We start from the raw sequence: 20981 nt of genomic DNA, 5'->3' as shown, positions 1-20981 counted from the left end.
TTTTTAAGCACAGAGAGAGAGAGAGAATGAAGATGAAAAGAGGGTGAGAGGGAAGGAACTAGAGAATGAAAGGAAAGGGAAGGAAAGGAAAGGAAAGGAATGGAAAGGAAAGGAAAGGAATGGAAAGGAAAGGAAAGGAAAGGAAAGGAATGGAAAGGAAAGGAAAAGAATGGAAAGAAAAGGAAAGGAAAGGAAAGGAAAAGAATGGAAAGGAAAGGAAAGGAATGGAAAGGAAAGGAAAGGAAAGGAAAGGAAAGGAATGGAAAGGAAAGAGCAGAGGGGGTGCTGTTGCCTCTGCTGAGTTTAGTGCATGACATGGTGTAGAGGGAGCATCTCAGCAGTGAGAATAGAAGGAGGAGACTAAAAAAAGAGAGGGGGGGGGCATGATAGCATATCAACCAGAAAGAGAGACTTTCTCTGTAAGCAAATGAGAAAAGATTGAGAAAAGCAGGAGGGGAAAAACAGAAAGAGGGAGAGAGAGCGATAGGGAGGGAGAGGGAGAGAGAGAGAGAGAGAGAGAGAGAGAGAGGGGGGAAAAATAGGATGAGGCGATTTTCCGTGGCCTAACCTCTGGTGTGTGATCGAGTGTGTAAATGCCTTCATGACTGCTCCGCAGGATGTCTACAGTGGCAGGCCTGGCTACGTCATGACCTCCCGCAGTCTCACTCCACGCCTCCTCTCCTCACCCCCGCCCACCAAATATTACACACCCCAGGAGCTAGACCACTTTCACACTGTGTGGGTGTATTCATGTTTGCCCCCCACCCCCACCCACCCACCCAAAAAAAACACCTCCCCTCCATACCATCCCTCAGATCTGCCACCCTTCTGTCACATTCTCACACAGACACACACACACACACACACACACACACACATACACACATGCACAACTCCCCACCCTCTTAAAGTTTTCCAGCATTTTCTCTCCATGGTCTCCTGACCTTTTAGCTCTGCACTAAATCACTGCCTCCGTGTCACCGGCGTGTCTATTTGTTCCTACGGTGACAGGCTGCACAAACTAATTAAGAAGACGCCACTTGAAATCATGCATAAAATTGCCTAGATCTATATTTTCAGAATGGCCCAAGGGTACCAGCAGTTAATCATAAATTTCAATAGACACGTTTTTTCCCAGGCAAAGCTTTTGTGTCATAAAAATCCATTGTTACTTAACGGTGAGTACATTATCCTTTTAAGCAACGTGGTTTTGCTTAAATGAGCAAGTATCTTCCGTTAATGAAATAGTCTTCCGGGGACATCCAAAGTCCGAACAAAAAAACAGATACTGTTTTCTTTTTAATGACCGTTAACACTTTATGAAGCGTACTGGAGCCTGGGTGCTAGGACAGGTAATAATAACATTCCTAAACCTCTTTAGTTATGACCGCTATTAGATCATAATTGCCTATTGATAATCCTATAGTGATAATATGTAACAGTTTTCTGCCTTGGGATGCTCTCATTATTGGTCTGTAAATACAGATGCCATTTTAACGTTCACTTACACATTAACGCGAGGTACCGATTGGATTCGGCTCTCTAACAGTGGGTAAAATATTATGGGGCAAAATCAACAAAATGTTGTTTGCTCCAGACATCATAATCCACACAATAGATCAAAATATGATAAATCACTTAATGACACTCATCACGTTTTCCCTCAGATCTGCAATATTAATGAATCTCGTTCAAGGGGCCTCGTCTTGACAGCGTCTGATTATGAGGGAAGAATGCAGAGGGCACTTAAGAACAGAGTTGTTTTCTGCATTCTCATTGGCTCTTGCCCCTGTCCCTCTTCTCTCTGGAGTGCTCTGATAAGTCCTCATGTGAAGCAGGAGGAGGTCTTTAGCAGGAGCTAAGCTCCGCATCAGATGCAGGCTGGCGGAGGATGCGGTGAAGTGTACTTTTTCTGATTAAGTTCTCCTTGATGAAGCGATAACTTTCGTGAGGGGGAAAGAGTGCGGGTGACTGAAGGGGGCCTAACACCATGCCCCCCCCACCCCACCCCCCACCCCCCACCCCCATTCCCCACCCTTCGTGCCCATCAAAGATAATGAGTTATCTGTTTTCAAAAAAGCAATCAAGATGTCAGAGGCCGATAAAAACAAGTGGTTGCAAATTCGGAGTCAATGCATCCTTCTGTCTAATCAAAAACACTATCTCTACAATGTCAAACATGACTGAATGAGCAAAAAAAAAAGAAGGAAAATTTTTTAAAAAAAAGAAGAGGCTCCTACTTTCTGATGACCATCACCCCCCCCCCCCCCTCCCTCCCCCATTAGCATCATGGCTAATTTTTGAATATGACTGTCAGCAGTATTGGGAAATACGTTGGATCATGTCCATATCAGAAAATTATACCTGGCATTTCTCTATTAAGATGACAAATTGTGCCCAGGGTGTGTTTGGCTAAGTCTCGCTTCAAATTAACTCCTTCGGTTGCCGTAGCGCCGGATGTCTGGGGGTTTGATTGGACCGTTAATCGTTGACAAATGATGTTGGTTGTGGATGAGCGGTTGAGGCTTAGTAGGTTACCTTTGAGGGTTTGTCTTTTGTGCGTCCTACCGAAAAGTTATCAGAGAAATCGGTGACTGAAAACCATTGCTCTGAGCGAGCGCGTCTCAACGAGAGCATTGGCTCGGTCTTTTTCCTGATCGATGATACGAAACCTCCTGTGACATTTGGGCACAGCTGTCGCCAATTAACCACATCTTTTGTGTGTTTTCAGTTATTAAATGTCAGGCTTCGTATTGATAATCCCTTTTTTGTTCTCTCTCTCTCTCTCTCTCTCTCTCTCGTTCTTTCCCCGTGTGTCTCTGTCTTTCTCTCGGCAGTGAAAACATGTGGGTCAAACCTTCAGGGTCCAGCTGGTACGTTCACCTCGCCTAACTTTCCCATCCAGTATGAGAGCAACTCCCAGTGTGTGTGGATCATCACAGCCAGCGACCCAAACAAGGTAAACGTCCTTGCTTTGATAGCATATAAACCCATATCAAAACATTCTTAACCTCCACAAAACCAGCCAGGAACATAGCATGAACGACAACACCCACAGCTACCTTTAGAAACATGTTTATGCACGCATAGCCACTGTTGTGACATCTCGTGTGAAGTTCGGAGGTAATTTGAAAGCACAGTTGATGTAGTAGTTATATATGGATGCTGTGGAAAGCTTTAGACATTGCTCTGAAACTCTTGAATCGGGAGCATATGTAATGAATGTTTTAATTGTGGCTACAGCTCTCCGTGGTCAAAATAAGCTTCTGCCTTGTGACTTCGTAATGTCACTTAAGGTTAATGATTTACATTGGCAAGTGCTCTAAGGTCAGTTATTTCAACGATTAGTCATAGTCACCCCTAGCATATCCAATTATCCAGGTTATTTGAACAGATGTCGATAAGTGCTGTTGTGCAGTGAAAAAAGTGCAGGGATAGGTCATTGCATTAAATGTGATCGTTTGGCTGATAACAGCTCCAGCAGAAAGATAGAGGTTCATTGTTTGTGAGCTCTGACTATCTCAAAAGAATTAGATTCAGCCCTTTCAGAGAGACCATTTCGTCTTGAATCTCCTCCGTTTCGGGTTATTCTAATTTACGTCTGTCAGGAACAGAAGGGAAGCAGTCATACTCGATAATCTTTGACAGTTAGAAAAAAATGCGGCCTGCGTTTTTTGATAAAGATGACAATCAAAATTCCTCAAGCCAAACCAAGTTAAGCAGTTCTGACCACTGGCACAGTAGAAAAAAAAAAAAAATCAATTCCAGCGTGTCTTCACAAGCCCCCAAAGCTGTTTAAATTTGAATTTTTCACAGACCTGACTTGTGTCTCCAGCGACTCAGAACCGTAGACTTACCATTAGCGCCCCCTTGTGGAGGTTGCTGTTTCGGTCAGCCGCTGGGACAGACAGGGGAGGGAGGACCCTCTTCTCTCCTTGTGCTTCATTTGTATTCCTCTGATGCGGGAGCTTCACTCCTCTCTCAGGGTTGGCACTCAAGCCCTGATAGGTGTTGCTGGAGCAGAGCAGACATACGTCAGCCCCCAACCCCCCTCCCCCCCCACCCCCACACACACAAACACACACCCCCTCTGGCTGACCCTGAGCTCGCTTGGCCTTCTGTGTGATGGTTTGCTATCTGGCCTTGTACCCGTCCACCACCACCACCCACTCACTCACTCACACACACACACACACACACACACACACGCAAGCACACACACATACCCATTTTAATTCTTTGCCCACCTTTGCCCCATACATGTTTATAGGCAGCCCAAAGCTGATGGGCTTTGTTAGTTACTGGTCTTATGCAGGTGGGACAGTGCCTGGGTTTTATTGGAGCTGTTGAGACTTTTACGGCTACTCTTGAGTTTAATGCGGTGAGCACATGTCGGTGGAGAGTATGGGTGCGTGTGTGTGTGTGTGTGTGTGTGTGTGTGTGTGTGTGTGTGCGTGCGTGCGTGTGAGTGTGTGTGTGTGTCAGTGTGCGTGTGTGTATGTTTGTACCTTTGAGTGTGAGATAGCCAATGGGTCAGACTCTCACTGGACTGCTAATTTACACTCTTAAAGCAGCATTGTGCCTGGAAAGAAAAAGAAATAGAGAGGTGGAGGGTTAGAGAGAGAGAGAGAGAGAGAGAGAGAGAGAGAGAGAGAGAGAGGGACAGAGAGGGAGAGAGTGCAGAGGGAAGTGGTTTATAACAGAGCCCCACAGTGATGAACAAGCCAAGAGAGAGAGTGACTCACAGCGTGTGGATTGATATCCCTTGCATTCACATTTGTAATAACAGCCCAGACATCAGCAAAGGCCATCTCTGTCTCCCCCCTGCACTGAAACTCACAATTAATTTGACTCAACTTGAGTCTCCCAAGCTATAATTTACCTCTAAATAACTGACCTCCCATGTATAAAAAAAAAAAAAACAAACAAAAAAAAAACACAAATGAACTAAACTCCATCTAACTTGAAGCCAAGGACTTTGGATTTGCTGCTTTTACTCAGTTAAAAGAGTCATGTAGATGATAAATGATGAGAATAAAGCTTTTCTCTCCATTTAAAGTCTTATTCAATGACCTTCTCCACTCCTGTCTGTGCACATGCCCATAAAGAAGTTTTATGTCTGTCTCACAGTGACTGTTTTCCAGGGCCATCGCTACGGGTACCGATCTCCGTCCAAACTCCACCCTAGTAACACAATGGTGCTGTTAGCCATCCTCCGTGCCAATTAAACTTCTCCGCCTATCAGGTCCAGTCGGTCATGCTTACATTATCAGAATTACGTTCGTTTTGGAAATTTTTTTTATCTCTGTGGCCGGAGCGTGTAGTCACTCCTTTAACACCGTAGCGTCTTCTGGAGCATCAGTTTAAATGTTCAAAAATCCGTCATGAAATGGACTGGATATTTTCCCATCTTTTGATGGATGGAGAGAAACTATAAAAGCCTTTTGGGGCTAAAGAGTTGTATCGTTTCGTTTTTTTGTTTTTTTTGTCCACTCCCCCCCCCCCCCCCCCCCCAATTCTGTTTGTCATTTTTTTTGTTGTTGTTGTTGTCGTTGCTTGTTTTCTGTTTTTTTTTTTCAGTTGGCATTTGACCATTGTGGTAGCTCTGGGAGGCTGCCAGCACTTCTCAGAGCGACTGTTTTTTGTTTGTTTGTTTGTTTGTTTTTGTTTTGTGTTTTCCGGTAGCCTTAGCTGTGACACGTTATTTTCAATAAATCAAGTAGTTTTTAGACACGTACAATTTTCTTATTCTTTTTGTGGTTTTGGTACGATTGTAGACTTTGTCCGTAAGGAATCTTATATTCACAACCTTCGTTTGTGACATTTCATGGTCAAAAATGAGTTTTTGAGCTTTTTGTTTAACTTCATTTATGTTTAAAAGTAAAACAGAATTAAAAGTATTTTCTGCAAGGCCAAATGCAGTCTTTTTCCTCTAGCTTTTTCTAATTATAATGAGTGACAAGCATTATTTTTCTGGCAGAAAGCACACCTCTTACAGTGTTCAAACGTAATTTTTTTCTGAGTACCTTTAATTACCCAACATTACGGAATCCCAAAACGTTTTCAACTGGCAAGACTTATACCACTGCCCCGCAAAAGAGGAATTGAAATAGACCCAAAATGATTTTTTCGTTCGAACGTGGCCTGTGCGAAATGCCAAATCACTATAGCCTCCTTCATCTGAGCTATGGCTAATGGCTTCTCACAGTGCCAAACATTATTACTTCATTTATTCTTGGCAGACGCAATTTCGAAGAGGCCCATTTATTTATATTGCGTTTTCCTGCTTTAACCTTGGTGGGAGAGAACTGGAGGGTGTCAAGGCTTAATTCAATTTGGAGACGTTGAGCGTCACACCTCTCTTGCTGCCCCAGTGATGGCTTTGCAGTAACGTGTGTTGGCCTGCCAGAGAGAGGAATCCACTGGAAAGATCTCACTGTGGCATTTGAATGAGCTGAGGCCAATGCCTCATATATTTTGTTGTTGTTGTTGTTGTTGTTGTTTTTACTAATTAGTGAAAGGCATATTGGTGGCAAAAAAAAAACCCAATATTAATGGAATTTCTAGCTCATTGTTGTTTTTACTAATTACTAAAAGGCATAGTGGTGGTTAAAAAAAAAAAAGAAAAAGACCAATATCCATTTCATTTCTAGCTTGTGGAGTCCCCCCCCCCCCCCCCCCCACCCCACCCACAAACACTGCAATAGCGATTTCATTTTTCTTCCTACAGTCATGCACGCAGATATAGCCGTGCATGTCTCGCTACCGTGGCCATGAAGGACAAGTCCTCTGACAAGTCAGTGTGGTCGCCACAGGCTGAATATGTGGATGTTTCTCAGGGTTCGGCCTATGTGGGCCCGAGTAAGGAACACGCTGTTTTTTCAAGCAGAAAACTACAGTGCTGCCCCCTGATTTGCCAAGATTGATGTTTTTCAGGAAAACCTCCAACAGTAGTGCTAAGGTCAAATTAAAACTAGCGGTAACACGTGTCTCAATTTTCTCAGTAGGGGCAAACAATTATAATAAGCTTTTGTTTCTGTCTCTTTTGTCTTCCTTAAAAAGACTTTAAAAGAAACACATTTGTTCAGGCAGATAGGAACCAGGAACACCAGGTATTCCTACTCCGTCGTAACTGGTTTAACTGTTAGCAAAAGAACAGAGAGAGGTAAAAGCACAAAATATGCAGCATCTCATCATCGTAATGCACAAAATATTTCATTTCCAGATGTGACATATAGTATATATTTTCATAACTAATTTTCAGTGTGAGTGCCATAAAAAATATATGGTTGATACGTAGCATGGAATGGAATTACGTCAGGGAAGCCTTTGTACTTTAGCTTTGGGATAAAACGAGCGGAACTCTTCCTAACACGCTAACAAGATTAGCTTTTTTCTGTTCCGCGCATGTTCTGGAATCTATAAGCTTTGAGTTAATGCTATCTTGTTGATTTTCTCTGATGATTTATTTGTCACATGTCTTTGATTCCAGGGATGTACCGCTTTTGTGACATTTTGAGTGCTGCTATACATTTAATTGCATCGCCTTAACAGAGAGACTTAAGATCTTTTCTTTTTTTTCCCCCTGAGATATGTATACTCTGTTTTTTTTTGGGGTTTTTTTTGATTGACAGGCCAGAACTGTGTGCACTTGAGGGCATAAATCATATTAATACATTTTCTTTGTCATATTTAATCCCCTGCAACTCTCTTTCTGATGTTTCCCAAGCGTCAGAAGAAAGGTTGATATTTTGTTGTTTTTGAAGTATAAATTGAATATTGAGTCAGAGGAGACTGGAGTTTGCAGATACGCCCAGAGGAGGGATAGATTGTAATCGCGTCGTCATTTCTATCAGCCAGCTTATCAAATTCATTCAGGCTATAATAATGCCTTTTTTCCTCTCCCCTTAATAAATCTGAGATATACATATATATATATATATATATATATAATTGTGAACACAAAATCCAATTGTTCTGGTATCCTGTTTGAGTAGATGTGATGTTAGAGAAAGCATTTGGTTTTTTTTTGGGGGGGGGGGGTCTGACGACTGCAGGATCTGCGGTATGAGCGATGGCTCTTGCTTTTATTATTTTTTTTTTTTTTTTGCTGCTGTGAGTAAGACGTTTGACTCGTTAGGACCATTTTGGTTTGACACGACACAAACTGGTGAAGCTGCCCATGAGTCATGGCCAAACAGCTGCTGGCCAAAGATGACACGTCTTGAAGTCTGCCATGTTGACGAGCCAATCACAGATGAGCCTCACAAATGACTGTCATGTGGAGTTCAACTCCACATGAATCCACATGACCGTAATGCTGTGGGGGGTTTTTTCTGTATGTTTTATATGTACAGCCAAATAAGACCTTCGAACGCTTTTGAACAAACTGATTATAATAATGTATAATTTCCCTCTAGCCACAAATAAGACAAAATCATTTCTCATTTGGTGAAAGGATGAAATTGTGCGATACCATGATTAGGAATTACGGCTCTATCAAAGTATATTCTCATCAAAGTAGATTGGAAACAGGACACGAGACAATTAAAATGAAAAAAAAAAGAAAAAAGAAAAAAAAAAGAAAGTGAAAAAGCCACACGTTCATTTTCAAATTTGCTTTCTCGTCTTCAAATTTGCTTTTTTGGCTGTTTGAATCTAGTTTTTCAATTTTAATATCCCTTCCCAAAATTAAAATTAAAATTCCATTTGCTTTTTCCTTTTCACATTTGTAGTTTAATTTTCAGTACACGTGTTCCCATTAGTCACGCCAACATTCAAATTAAAATAATGGAGAAAAAAAAAGGAAGCATTTCATTATGCAAAGTAGCCCGCACCTGTCAATCACAGGAGGCGTAACTTTAGGTGACTGTTATGCTGTATTTGCACAAGCGGTAATAAAGTATAACATAGCATAACATAGGCTTCCGCAGTGCAACCTGACTATATATTTCTTATTTCATTATTTCCTGTTCTCTAATTTCTTATTTAATTCCCTGTTGAGTGGACAGAGGACAGTCAGCTTTTCCACACGTGGCAGTGGATTAGTGCAGTGAAGTGCTGACTGAATGGTGTGGTGCCAAAGACATATGAGTCCAGTTAAAAGTAAATCCCAACAAACAATGTGCAGCGGGCAAAGTGAAGAGGCCAACGGAGATCTGGGAGATTTCATCTCTCTGAGCTTAATCTTTGGGAAATGAGATGTGTGTTTGTGTTTGTGTGTGTGTGTGTGTGTGTGTGTGTGTGTGTGTGTGTGTTCAAGTGAGTGAGTATGTCTGTCTGCTGTTGACCTTGAGCGTATATATATGGTTGTGAGTGTATGTGTGTGTGTGTGTGTGTGTGTGTGTGTGTGTATGTGTGAGTGTATGTATGTGTGTGTGTGCGTGTGTGTGTGTGCGTGTGTGTGTGTGTGTGTGTGTGTGTGCACACGTGTGTTTGTGTCTGTGTGTGTATGTGTGTGTGTGTGTGTGTGTGTGTGTGTGTGTGTGTGTGTGTAAGTTTGTGCTTGCGTGTGTGTGTGTGTGTATGTGTGTGTGTGTGTGTGTGTGTGTGTGTCCGTCAGTGCACTTCATTACCTTCCAGACTTTCCTGAGGGACTGAGGCAGTCATGACTGAGAGCTTACCTGCTCTCCTTTTGCCTCCTGCTGGGACAATGTGCTCTGCCAGACCAGGCACACTGGCTTTTCAGTTTGTGTTCTCTCAAAAATAAGTACAACTTGAGCTCCCTGACCACCTGTTTCCAAGAAAAAAGAACCTACAGGCTTGATCTCTGATTGTGTTTGTGTTTGTGTGTGTGTGTGTGTGTGTGTGTGAGACTCCCTTCCACTGTCAAATTTCTGAGTTTGTGTGGGTGCTTTATTTTTGCTGCCCATTGAGATAAAAGTTTTTTTTTTTTTTTTTTTGAGGCTATTCCTTGGCTGTCAAGCCGCCAGGCTCTGTTACAATGGCCCATTCAAACAACTCCGCACTCTCTTCCCCTCGAAATGGATCTGTCTAAGCTCCAGTGAGCATAGGGCCTCATTCCCAAACACCGCTGTCGTTTTTCATGGGTTCCGCCACGTTATTGCAAAGTCATAATTCCGTTCTGTTGGCTCTGTTCACTCTACATTTGATATTGTGCATGGCTGCCTTAATCATTACCCAGAAACAACATTAGTCTGACTCCAATTCCATTTCCCATGACAACCACGGGCCGGTGACTGAACTCCATAACTGACGTTAAACGGTCGGAAGGATGACGCTCATTATCGACACTCATTGCAGTTTTCCTCTGTGTCTATATCTACCACTCAATTACTGTTTTTGTTTGTTTGTTTGTTTGTTTGTTTGTTTGTTTTGGCTCGGTGCACAGAGTGCACTACCATACATATGTGTACTAGCAAAAACACAAAAAAAGAAAACACGCTATTACTGTTTGCTTACAACGGGATCCAAGTGTCACTCAGCACCCCGAAATAGAGTCTCATTGGCTGCTAATAGCTAAGACCCGGCATCAGCAGAGAGCCTGTTGCTGGGGTAACTAATACCTATTGGCATTTTTCAATGAGTTTAGCAAAATGGAAAGTTCAATTCCAGACGACACCCCCCCGCCCCCACCCACCCCCACCCCACCCCGTCTGATTCACGTCCATCTTTTATCTCGATCTGTATTCAACTACTATATTTTTCTCTCTCTCTCTTTCTTTTTTTTTTTTACTACATCCTAATTATCCTTTTCTTTTTGAAATAACTGGATTTGAATGAATCTATTGATCGCTCTCTGTATAATGAGAGTAATTAGTAATTCTGCAGGTTTTTTTTTTTTTTCTTTCATGCTTTTCTCCAAGCCATATGCAGCTAGGTCTCACAGTGCTAAAAACAAAAGTAGAACTACAAAAGCCTGCAGCATCCTGGCAGAAGAGGATATATACATATATATATATATATATATATATATATATATATATATAGTTAGAGAGTGGTTTTTCACTCTAATCACTCTGAGGGTCTTTTCTCTTCTGAAATGACAGACCATTTGCCTTGGAATGGCTGGAATCATTTGGATAATAGTGGAAGTGAGGAGCGTTGGGTGAAACGTCTAACGTATGGTACCATTCTTGTCAGAGAGGCTTGTATTTCATTTAAATTTAAACTCAAATTAGGTTGTAAAGCCACTTGGTTTTATTCAGCGATGGCGATTTTAGTACCTTACCGAAACTCTGATAACACGCCCAGTCATTAACGTTAACCGGTTACATCCGACTCCACATCAGAGGACATAAGGTGAACGTGAATGTCTTCTCTAATAAATGTCAGATGTGTTCTGATTACTCCACTTGCCTTTTAGCTTTTCAGTGAATTCCGGTAAATAGCCGTGTTTTGGCAGACTGCTTGCCCATTGCAGTTGGCTGGCGGGATCCTATAATACAAGAGTCATAAAGCCTAATTCAGGTCGTTTGACACATCACTAACAGTAATCTCTCATTCCTCCTGACAGGTAATTCAGATTAACTTTGAAGAGTTTGACCTGGAGCTGGGTTACGATACTCTAACCATCGGCGATGGAGGAGAAGTTGGTGACCCCAAGACAATACTGCAAGTGTGAGTTGAACCTGTGATTTTTAACACACAGTCTTCCTGATGAATCAACCAAATACCAGCTCAATTGCAGATGGTGTCCAGAAACTCGTCTCTAAACACGGGTTTCTTATTCGGTAACTGCCCCTCTGCCCCGTCGTTTCTATACATCTGAGACATGGTTGCATGGTGTTTGAGTGAACACCACCATGCAAAAAAAAAAAAAAAAAAAAAAGCATATTAAAACCCTTTTTTTTTAAAATAATTAGGATGTTTGAGATTCATGGATTCATTGAGATTCCTTTTGATGGTTTCAGACGGTTACTTAGCTATCATATGTTCAAATCATTGATCCATCCCTGATTCTACCTTCAGTCCTCTTCTCCTCTCTGCCTTTTCTTTTACCTCCAAAAACTTACTCCGCGTGAATAAGTACCTCTAATCAGGCTTCATCAACAGAATTTAGTCGGCGTTAGCGATACAATTAACAAATAAAGTCATTAAGCACTCAGAGATATGAGGTTGAGTGGAGGAACAAGTAAGGAAATAATCCTTTTAAAGAGTATTAGAGTTAAGGTAATCATTCAAAGACTTCATAATCGTCTGGCCCTGATAATCCGCGCGACGTAATTTGTTAGTATCAAAGACTCATTTGATCAAGTGGTCAAATCCATAAAAATGTCAATGTTGTTTTGTCATTTTTGTCAAATTTTGCACTCTGAAACTTGTTCCTACTACAAATCCCATTAGCTCTCAGGACAGCTCTGACCTCTTTACTACAGCAATTCCACCGTACACTAATTAGCTCTGTGTACTTGTCCTTTAAAATAATAATCTTTTGCTTAGATGTGTCTACAGTGGAGGTGGTACGTGACACGAATCAGTCACAGATATAGCGATATTACATGAGCTCCAGGGCAGGTTGTGGACTCATGTTTTTCTTTGTGTGTCTTTGTTCTGACAGTCTGAGTGGCAGCTTTGTTCCTGACCTCATAGTCAGTATGACCCATCAAATGTGGCTGCACCTTCAGTCAGACGAGAGCGTGGGTTCCATCGGCTTCAAAATTAACTATAAAGGTATTGTGATGTGTGTGTGTGTGTGTGTGTGTGTCTGTGTGTGTGCATGTGATGTCTATGCATGTCTGTGTGTGTATGTGAAATGTCTGTTTGAGTGTGTGTGCATCTGCTGTTCACTTTGATGACTTTGACACATGCACACACACACACACACACATACACAAATATGCATAAGTGTGTGTGTGTGCGAGTGTGTGTGCAGGTTTGTGTGTGTGAGAGAGAGAAACACATTTGCTCAGAAGAAGATTCTCATTTCCTTCCAAGAAGAACTGCTGGTGAACACTGAACATACACCTGATGCAAACTGGTGCACACTGTGGTTAACACCCACTTCCAAATGAATCCCACTGTCACATTACACACACTTCAAAAGAAGAGAACAAAAAAAAAATGACTCATTTGGAGAGGAGGTGTGCATGACGTACCAAGACAGACCTTGAAAAGGTGCTGGAGCCCATTCAATCGCGCTGACATGTCAAACGGCTGATTCATGCCTCTCTTATCAGGGCCAGGAGTGAAGGAAAGGCCGTTGCACTTTTCACGTCCGAATCGCGACCCTCTTCCGAGAGCAATTTGCTCCGCCGAAGAAAAGTTCACCCGTTACTGCTCTTCGGCAACACATGACAAACGCCGGTCATTCGACAAATGCTCGGCTTTGTTGAATGTGCCACACGAATCACGGGACGGACACTTCCTGAGACTCAATTTCCAGACACCGGGCTTCCATCCGTCAAAATATGAGCTATATCCAGTGCTTCATATAAGTAACGGCCCCAACGACACCCATATGTTTGATTATGTCCACTCCCTCTAGATTTCTAATAAATTAGTGCCTCTATGATGGACAGCAATCCATCCGCTGGGATGAAAAGAGGTGAGCTAGGTGGAAAGTCCCTCTGAATCATGGCACAATATACCTGGCTGCTGAAAAAAAAAAAGAAAGAAAAAAAATTAGTTTGCTTGCTAATTTCGTAATGCTTATACTCTATACCATTTGGAGGATAGAAGTAGTCCCCAGAAATCTAATTTGCTGTCATTTGTAAGTGTGTCTCCCAGATACATTTTTGGTTGACCAGAAAGTAACAGAAAGTAGTGTTTGTTTGTTTGTTTGTCTGTTTGTTTACATCATCAGTTTCTCAAACAAGTAGTTCAGTGTCTCTGGCATGTGGTTGCGTGTCACTGCAGTGAGACAGAACTTACACACGGGAAAGAAAGTATCTGTGCCTTGCCTTTGTGCGTTGGAGTTATGATTCCCCCCCCTCCCCCTCCCCTTTTAATTTGATGATTCACAGTGTGTTCTCATTTTGCTTCCTGAAACAAAACACATTCCTTAAGATTTGTTTGTCTCATGCATTTCCACCCCCTTTGTCTTGTGAACAATTACTACAACCTTTCCACAGTACACTGGAGTGCATGAAAAGTATTCCTGAGAATAATGAGAATACAACACAAACCTTAACCCGAGCTGATGTAGTCAAACAAACTTATTTTTCATAACCGCCCCTTCATGTGAACCTCAGAATGATAGAGAAGTTTCTTTAAACGGGCTAGTTTCACACAGATTCGTTCAATCTGCATTCTAGTCAGTTACGGTATGTCATTCAAATATGTATAAAATCTCTTCTCATTTTGATTAGAAAAAAAGAAAAGAAAGAAAGAAAGAGAAAGAAACGGTAATGAATATACCTTGTTAGAGCTTTCTGATTATCCCTCATTCATGTCATCTTGTAAATGAAACAATTAACAATTAGCTTGACAGACTGTCTGAACATTTTCATCATTAGCATGCTGTTGCATTAATGTGCTTGAGCTGAAGTGTACAACATCGTTCAGAAATCTCCATTAACTCGCCTTCTCTTTGATGCACAGCTTCATGTACTTCCTCTTTTTTTTAACAGTAGCTTGATGAGAATCTATGGCTGGCTTAATAAGTGTGCATCAGATTAGCAAGTTTTAGACTTTTTGGGATTTTTTTTTTTTTTGGTTGTACCACAAAAAAAGTGCTACTTCTGGGAGTCCAATGGTCCGTCATCTCTTCTCTCTCTCACTCTCTCTCTATCTCTCTCCCCCTTAAAAGAGGAAGAATACATACTCACCATTTAAGTATGTAGGAACGGTTTCATGGGCATTTGGTTTTCTTAAGTGGGCTACAGTCAGATTCTCCTCAAAGTCAAACCAGTTTGATAGACTTGAAGCTAAAGACAACATCCCTAAGGTTCAGATCATAGCCAGTCTGTGAGCTGTACCATCCCTCAGTCAAAACATTTCACTTATATTACCATACAGCAGACAGCAAATTATCAAGCCTCTACCCGTCTCTGTATTTTTCACACGCGTGTCATTATTTTTCAGATAAATTATGAAGCAGATTTCTCTATGCAATACCTGACAGGTATTCAGCACTGGAGTTGATTAGGATAAACCATTTCTGGATTGATTACATAGGGGACGAGATGTTCTTCATTTAAATGAATGGAGGATGAGGTATTACATAGTTAATAACAGGGTGATGTGAAGGATTAGATTCTGAAATGGATGTCTGAGGTTCAAACCACGGTGAAGGCAAAGTGAACACATAAGACTAAACTGCTATCACATTACCGGACGGATTCTCGTCTATATTCTGTCACACGGGCTTTATTGTATCCTGTATGCTTCCGTTCAGACCAATTCATCAACTGTCAAGTCGCCGAATTTTACACAAAAGGAACAGATTTTACACCGAGAAGACATGATGACATCATTTTAATACAACCATTTAAGTTAAAGGTCGTTTTTCACGCCATTCTCCTACCAGGGAAGTACGTTTTTTGCCACATATCATTTTGATTCAAACCAGAGATGAGAGATGGAAGGCATTGGCGTCGGAGATTTAGCCAAATGAGCTGAGGGAACGCTCAGTCCGTCTGATTGACTGTAAGAACCGTAACGTATTCACAGAGCCAAATTCAGTGACAATCTCATACGTTTTTCTCATACATTAATCGCCAAGACCCTTTCAAAAGTCACTGTTTAAGTCTCCATAAAACTTTTTTTTTTTATCCCTCTCTCACAATCAGACATGTATTTTTTTTGCCAGATATACAATTAAGAAAACGGTTGTAATTCTCATAGTAGATCGATCAGTATGTATTTGTGCGTTTGAGAATGTAGTTGAGTCGCTAGAGGCGAAAGATGACGTGGCTTCGTTCGATGGTAAAGTTGTAGACGCTCAAGCACCCATATGCTCGTTGCCTCTCTCTTACGCCAAGTAATGGACGACACTGTCGCCTTTGACAGATGCCCTGTAAATGTGTTCTGTGATGAGGTCAGTAGTTCTGTGTGTGTTTATATGCTCATCTGCTGATGAGATTTTAATATCTCTTTATGTTTGCCTATGAGAAGAAATGCTGTGTACCACCCATCTCTGCTACTCTCCCAGTGTTTCCCATTGTTTTATGGAAATAGTCCATTTTCTCCATTAACTTCATGTGTAGGCAAGTCTAGATGCAAATCTTATGACTTTGACTGATATTTCAACTCTCTGGTCTTGGACTGCGATAAAGGGACAGAGTCATTAAGTCTCCCCAGACACAGGTACCCTATTCTAAAAAGAAACAAAACCTCTTTCAGAATTGAGTCTTTTGAGAGCCTGGTACTGTTGGTTGTGTGTATAAGACTTCTGTAAAACGCTTTTTGAAACGCGCTTCATTTTTGTTCTGAAAAGTACACCCAACCCGAATTCATTTGACATGTCAAATTTGTTCAGACTGGAATCAGGGGAGATGTATGAAACTGGGATAATGAGATGAAATGACAGATAGAGATGAGATTTTTATGAGATATGTCATAAGATAACCTCTGGAAACTACTGCCGTTTTTGTTAGGTATTGAAAATTTATACGATATTAAAACTGCGCTTATTTTCGTACAGAGGTTAAATAGCATTTGATTTATAAAAGCATAACAGCACAGGTCCCCCTGCGAGTTTGACATTTTTTTTTTTTTTGAGCGTGTTTCTGTGTGACTTCAATATTGCTTTGATTTAACGTACCTGAACTGCAAACAAAAGGTTTTGTGGGGTGACTGGGGCACAATGAAAGCGTTTGTATTTAGCAGGCAGCCGGCGGTTTCACCAATTCCCCTCAGACCAGCTGACCTTACACTGAGGCTGACGCTTTTTGTCAGGGATTATTCAGATGCTGCGGGTTCGTGCCAGGCAATTTGTTCTTCGTTTTACCCCACCGTTGCCCATAAAGTACAAAGCAGTAAATATGCCCCCCCCCCCCACCCAACCCTACCCCATTCCTCCATGCTCCTCCACTCTATGCAATGAGGAGCAGACAGGAGGTCGGGGCGGGGGGGGGGGGGTTATTGTGAGACATCATAAAGAGCATGTCACGCTGGAAATTAATACCATACATCACCGTGTACACCTGAGTTGCAGAGGAAAAATACCTCCTTAATGCGATCCAACATTGATTCCTTTCTCAAATATAATTTCCCTGAGTTTTTTCCCCTTTTTCTCGTTTCGGGAAGGCGAGGGGAAGCACGTACAACGTTCGGCTGGGAGCGCCGGCGCGCCGGGTGTCCGGGGAAGATGTATTAGGCTCTTAGTGGCCGACCACCAAGCTCGCCCACGCTCGGAACGGCCGAGTTATCTGGGTGTGGTGACCTCGCGGAGGCCAGGGTGGCACACGGGGGCGGTAGATTTTTCTCTCGTGGATGGCTAAAACCTTGCGCGGGGTCAGACTGCTAGCTTATCTGGACAAAACAGAAACGCTCAGAGGTCGTTTACCTTTTCAAGGGCTTTCGACTTTGTCGTTTAGTTTTTCGAAAAAAAAAAAAAAAAAAACTCTTCATTTCACAACGCAGGTTTGAGTTGAATTTGCTGATGCGTTTTTGAGGCATATTCATGTATTCTAGGAACGTTTCATGGTTCTCCCTGCAACTTATTAAGGAGTCATGCCATGTTGATGAGATCTCGCCCCTAAGCTTTGAAGTAATGGGGAAATAAGATACATTCTCACACAGTTTCTTAAAATAGCAGCAGTCCATTAAAGATTTTTCTGGGGGGGGGGGGGGGGTTTCTTTTCCTTCTCCACAGAAATCGACAAAGAGAGCTGCGGCGATCCCGGGACCCCTCTGTACGGGACGAGGGAAGGGGACAGCTTCTCCAACGGAGATGTCCTTCGCTTCGAGTGCCAGTTTGGCTTTGAGCTGATCGGAGAGAAAACCATCTCCTGCCAAAATAACAACCAATGGTCTGCCAACGTTCCCATTTGCATCTGTGAGTACAGGACCTGCTCTCACACCTCGTAACATTTTCTGTGCACGTTGTAAACACAAGAGGATTCATCGGATGCTCCCCAAAAACCCATCTGTCATTAACCAGGGACAGAGCAGAATCAACTAAAAGCATTACAGCTCAGCTCACAATCTTCTCAAAGTTGTAACTGGCCTTTTTTAGAGCAGTAAAATATCTAATACATCTACAAGGGAACCTTATCTTGATGATCCTACATTGGATCCTTGAGAGTTTTAAGATGCTGCATTTTTTATGGATTTTAATCATACACACTCATGTGTGTATTATAGCAGCTTTGAAATGCATAGACAAAGTTCTTGCCTCTATTTAATTGGAGTAGGGACCAGGGCACAGTTATTTTTAGCCTGCTCTGGGCCATCTTTGGCATATTGCAATATGAATATTGCAGAAGACACAGGGAGAGATGTAATTCGCAACAGAGTGTGAGATTCTGCCCACTAAAGACAAACGTGTGATAAAGCATCTCAGGACATTTCCATGACATCACAAATGCCCAGAGCTCTGCCAGTACATAAAATATGTTTCTCATATGTTTTATGTATTATTTATTAAATTATTCTATTAAATTATATTCAAAATTATTTCTATGTCAACATCTCTCCAGACACGGGGGCAAATCAGGTCACTGTCTCTTATTGAGGACAGACTGTGGTGTCATTTAGAAATGAAGCAATATCTGTTTGATCGTAAACATTTTTTTCATTTTTTTGCATCAATTCTATTCTGTTCTATTGTTTTCTATTCAATTTTATTCTGTTCTGTTTTGTTCTTCTTCTGTTCTGTTCTGTTCTGTTCTGTTCTATTCTATTTATTAAATCATTTTCTTTTTTGCCTTGCACAGTTCCATGCCTGTCAAACTTCACTGCTCCGATGGGAACAGTGCTATCTCCAGACTATCCAGAAGGTTATGGAAACAACCTGAACTGTGTGTGGCTGATCCTGTCGGAACCGGGCAACCGGATCCACCTAGCATTCAATGACTTTGATCTGGAAGCTCCCTATGACATCCTGACGGTGAAAGACGGTGAGCTGCTGGACTCCTCCGTCCTGGGACGCTTCACAGGGACCGAAGTCCCTTCCCACCTCACCAGCAACGCCAACATCCTGAGGCTGGAGTTCCAGGCCGACCACTCCATGTCTGGCCGGGGCTTTAACATCACCTACAGCAGTGAGTGTCATGACACAGTCAATCTCTCTGTGGGATTTATTTCACAGAACAACAGGAGTGAGGCTCAGCGCTAGGAACCAAAAAGATTTGTTGGTTTAAACCCTGCAGGAATATGAAGAGAAAGGTTCAGGGCTAAGAACCAAAAGGGTCGTTGGTTTAAACCCTACAGGACTGTGAAGAGAGAGGTTCAGGGCTAGGAACCAAAAGGGTCGTTGGTTTAAACCCTACAGGACTGTGAAGAGAGAGGTTCAGGGCTAGGAACCAAAAGGGTCGTTGGTTTAAACCCTACAGGACTGTGAAGAGAGAGGTTCAGGGCTAGGAACCAAAAGGGTCGTTGGTTTAAACCCTACAGGACTGTGAAGAGAGAGGTTCAGGGCTAGGAACCAAAAGGTTGTTGGTTTAAACCCTGCAAGATCGTGAGGAGAGAGAATGAATCTTGCAGCCTGCAGTAATAAAAAGTGATTACAATGTTTCAAAAATAATGTTGGTTGAATAAAATATCTGTGAACCAGGCTTCACGGGGGGGGGGGGGGGCTTGCCATATATAATAGTATGGATAATGTCTATGGGTATGACTGATGATGTAATAATCTTAATCTTCCCATAAAAATCTCCCCAAAAAATTGGATATATAAAAAAATATGTAGTCACATACTAGTATGCTTTGTGCATGAGCCATTCTTTTGTTATTGGAGAATAACATATCATAACTGCCCGTGTTACATGAGTGATGCCGTAGAGGGGGACAGTAAAGTCTTTAGCGTGCTTCATGATTACTCTTCTATATTGAGTAGAGTATATTCACAGATGACCCAGATCACAGAAATGGAACACTACACTTACATGCAGTCATTATCATTGTTGTTTGTTGAGTGCTTTGTTGATAAATTAGGGGTAAAGAGTAGTCGATGGTACACATTTCAGTATTTTGCCAACGTTTTGGTACTTATCAAATTTTAGAGAACATCCACAATGTCATTCATAGTCACATCACTGCTTAATCTATTTCTGCTTCTCTCATACACAAACACACACACACACACACACACACACAAACACGCACACACTCACTCACACTAACAAAGTGACTTCTTAATGGCCTTTATTTGGTTAGAGGGGTACAAAATGTCACAATAATCCATCATCTCCTCGGACGACAAAAAAAAAAAAAAAGTGGAGAAAGAGAAGAAAAAAAATTTCAAAAAAATAAAGAAAGAAATAAAAAGGGAGGCCGCCGGTCCAGAGCGGGCACATTAGGCTGCGGTCATTAGGAACAGAAGCGTTAGATCTGCCCTCTTTACCACGCTGACACCCGACTCTACATTGCCTGTAAAGAGCTGTCGGGAGCCGTATGATTGAGAACTGTTAAATCGGGTATTCGTCCTGACACACGTCACGTCCCTCTCGCAGGCCTCTCCTGTCACCGAGAATCCATCAGGCCGGGTCCATCTGAGCTCGCTTTAAGGGGCTCCAGCCTTTCTGAGCCATCTGCTCCAGGGGCAGTTGAGTGTATGCTTCATAAAGTTCTGACAAAACAGCTGGGAGGTCAATAGCACTAAGTAGATGAATAAACACCCCTAAGTGAAGAGAGAGAATCTTTCTCTCTTTCTCTCTTTCTTTCTGTCTTTCTTTCTTTCTTTTCTTCACCTCAAGCCCTGCCTGCAGTTTTAGTTTTTTGTTTTTTGGTTTTTTTTTTTTCCTTCAAATGAAATGCAACCCAAACACAACACTTCAGACTGGGCACTTTTTTGTTTGTTTCATTTAGTATTAAAAGACAGTCAAATCGCATATTAAGTGAGCAGATGAGAAGCGTTTTAGTCCCTGGGAGGGGATAAGGCTTCTATTCCTAGTTGTCTCTTTCCAAGAAGGGAA

General features: G+C 42.0%; 1 protein-coding gene across 1 annotated transcript in view; it reads left to right on the top strand.

The window, feature by feature from the left end:
- Positions 1-20981, top strand: part of csmd3b (CUB and Sushi multiple domains 3b) — a 346791-nt gene that overhangs the window by 195633 nt on the left and 130177 nt on the right. Inside the window, 5 exon segments of the mRNA XM_030788642.1 lie at positions 2838-2959; positions 11477-11580; positions 12521-12633; positions 17720-17902; positions 18783-19109. Of these exon segments, the coding sequence (XP_030644502.1) occupies positions 2838-2959; positions 11477-11580; positions 12521-12633; positions 17720-17902; positions 18783-19109 (849 nt within the window).

This window comes from Chanos chanos, chromosome 12, assembly GCF_902362185.1.
Source record: "Chanos chanos chromosome 12, fChaCha1.1, whole genome shotgun sequence".
Classification (NCBI taxonomy): domain Eukaryota; kingdom Metazoa; phylum Chordata; class Actinopteri; order Gonorynchiformes; family Chanidae; genus Chanos; species Chanos chanos.
This window is presented reverse-complemented; position numbering and strand designations above follow the sequence as displayed.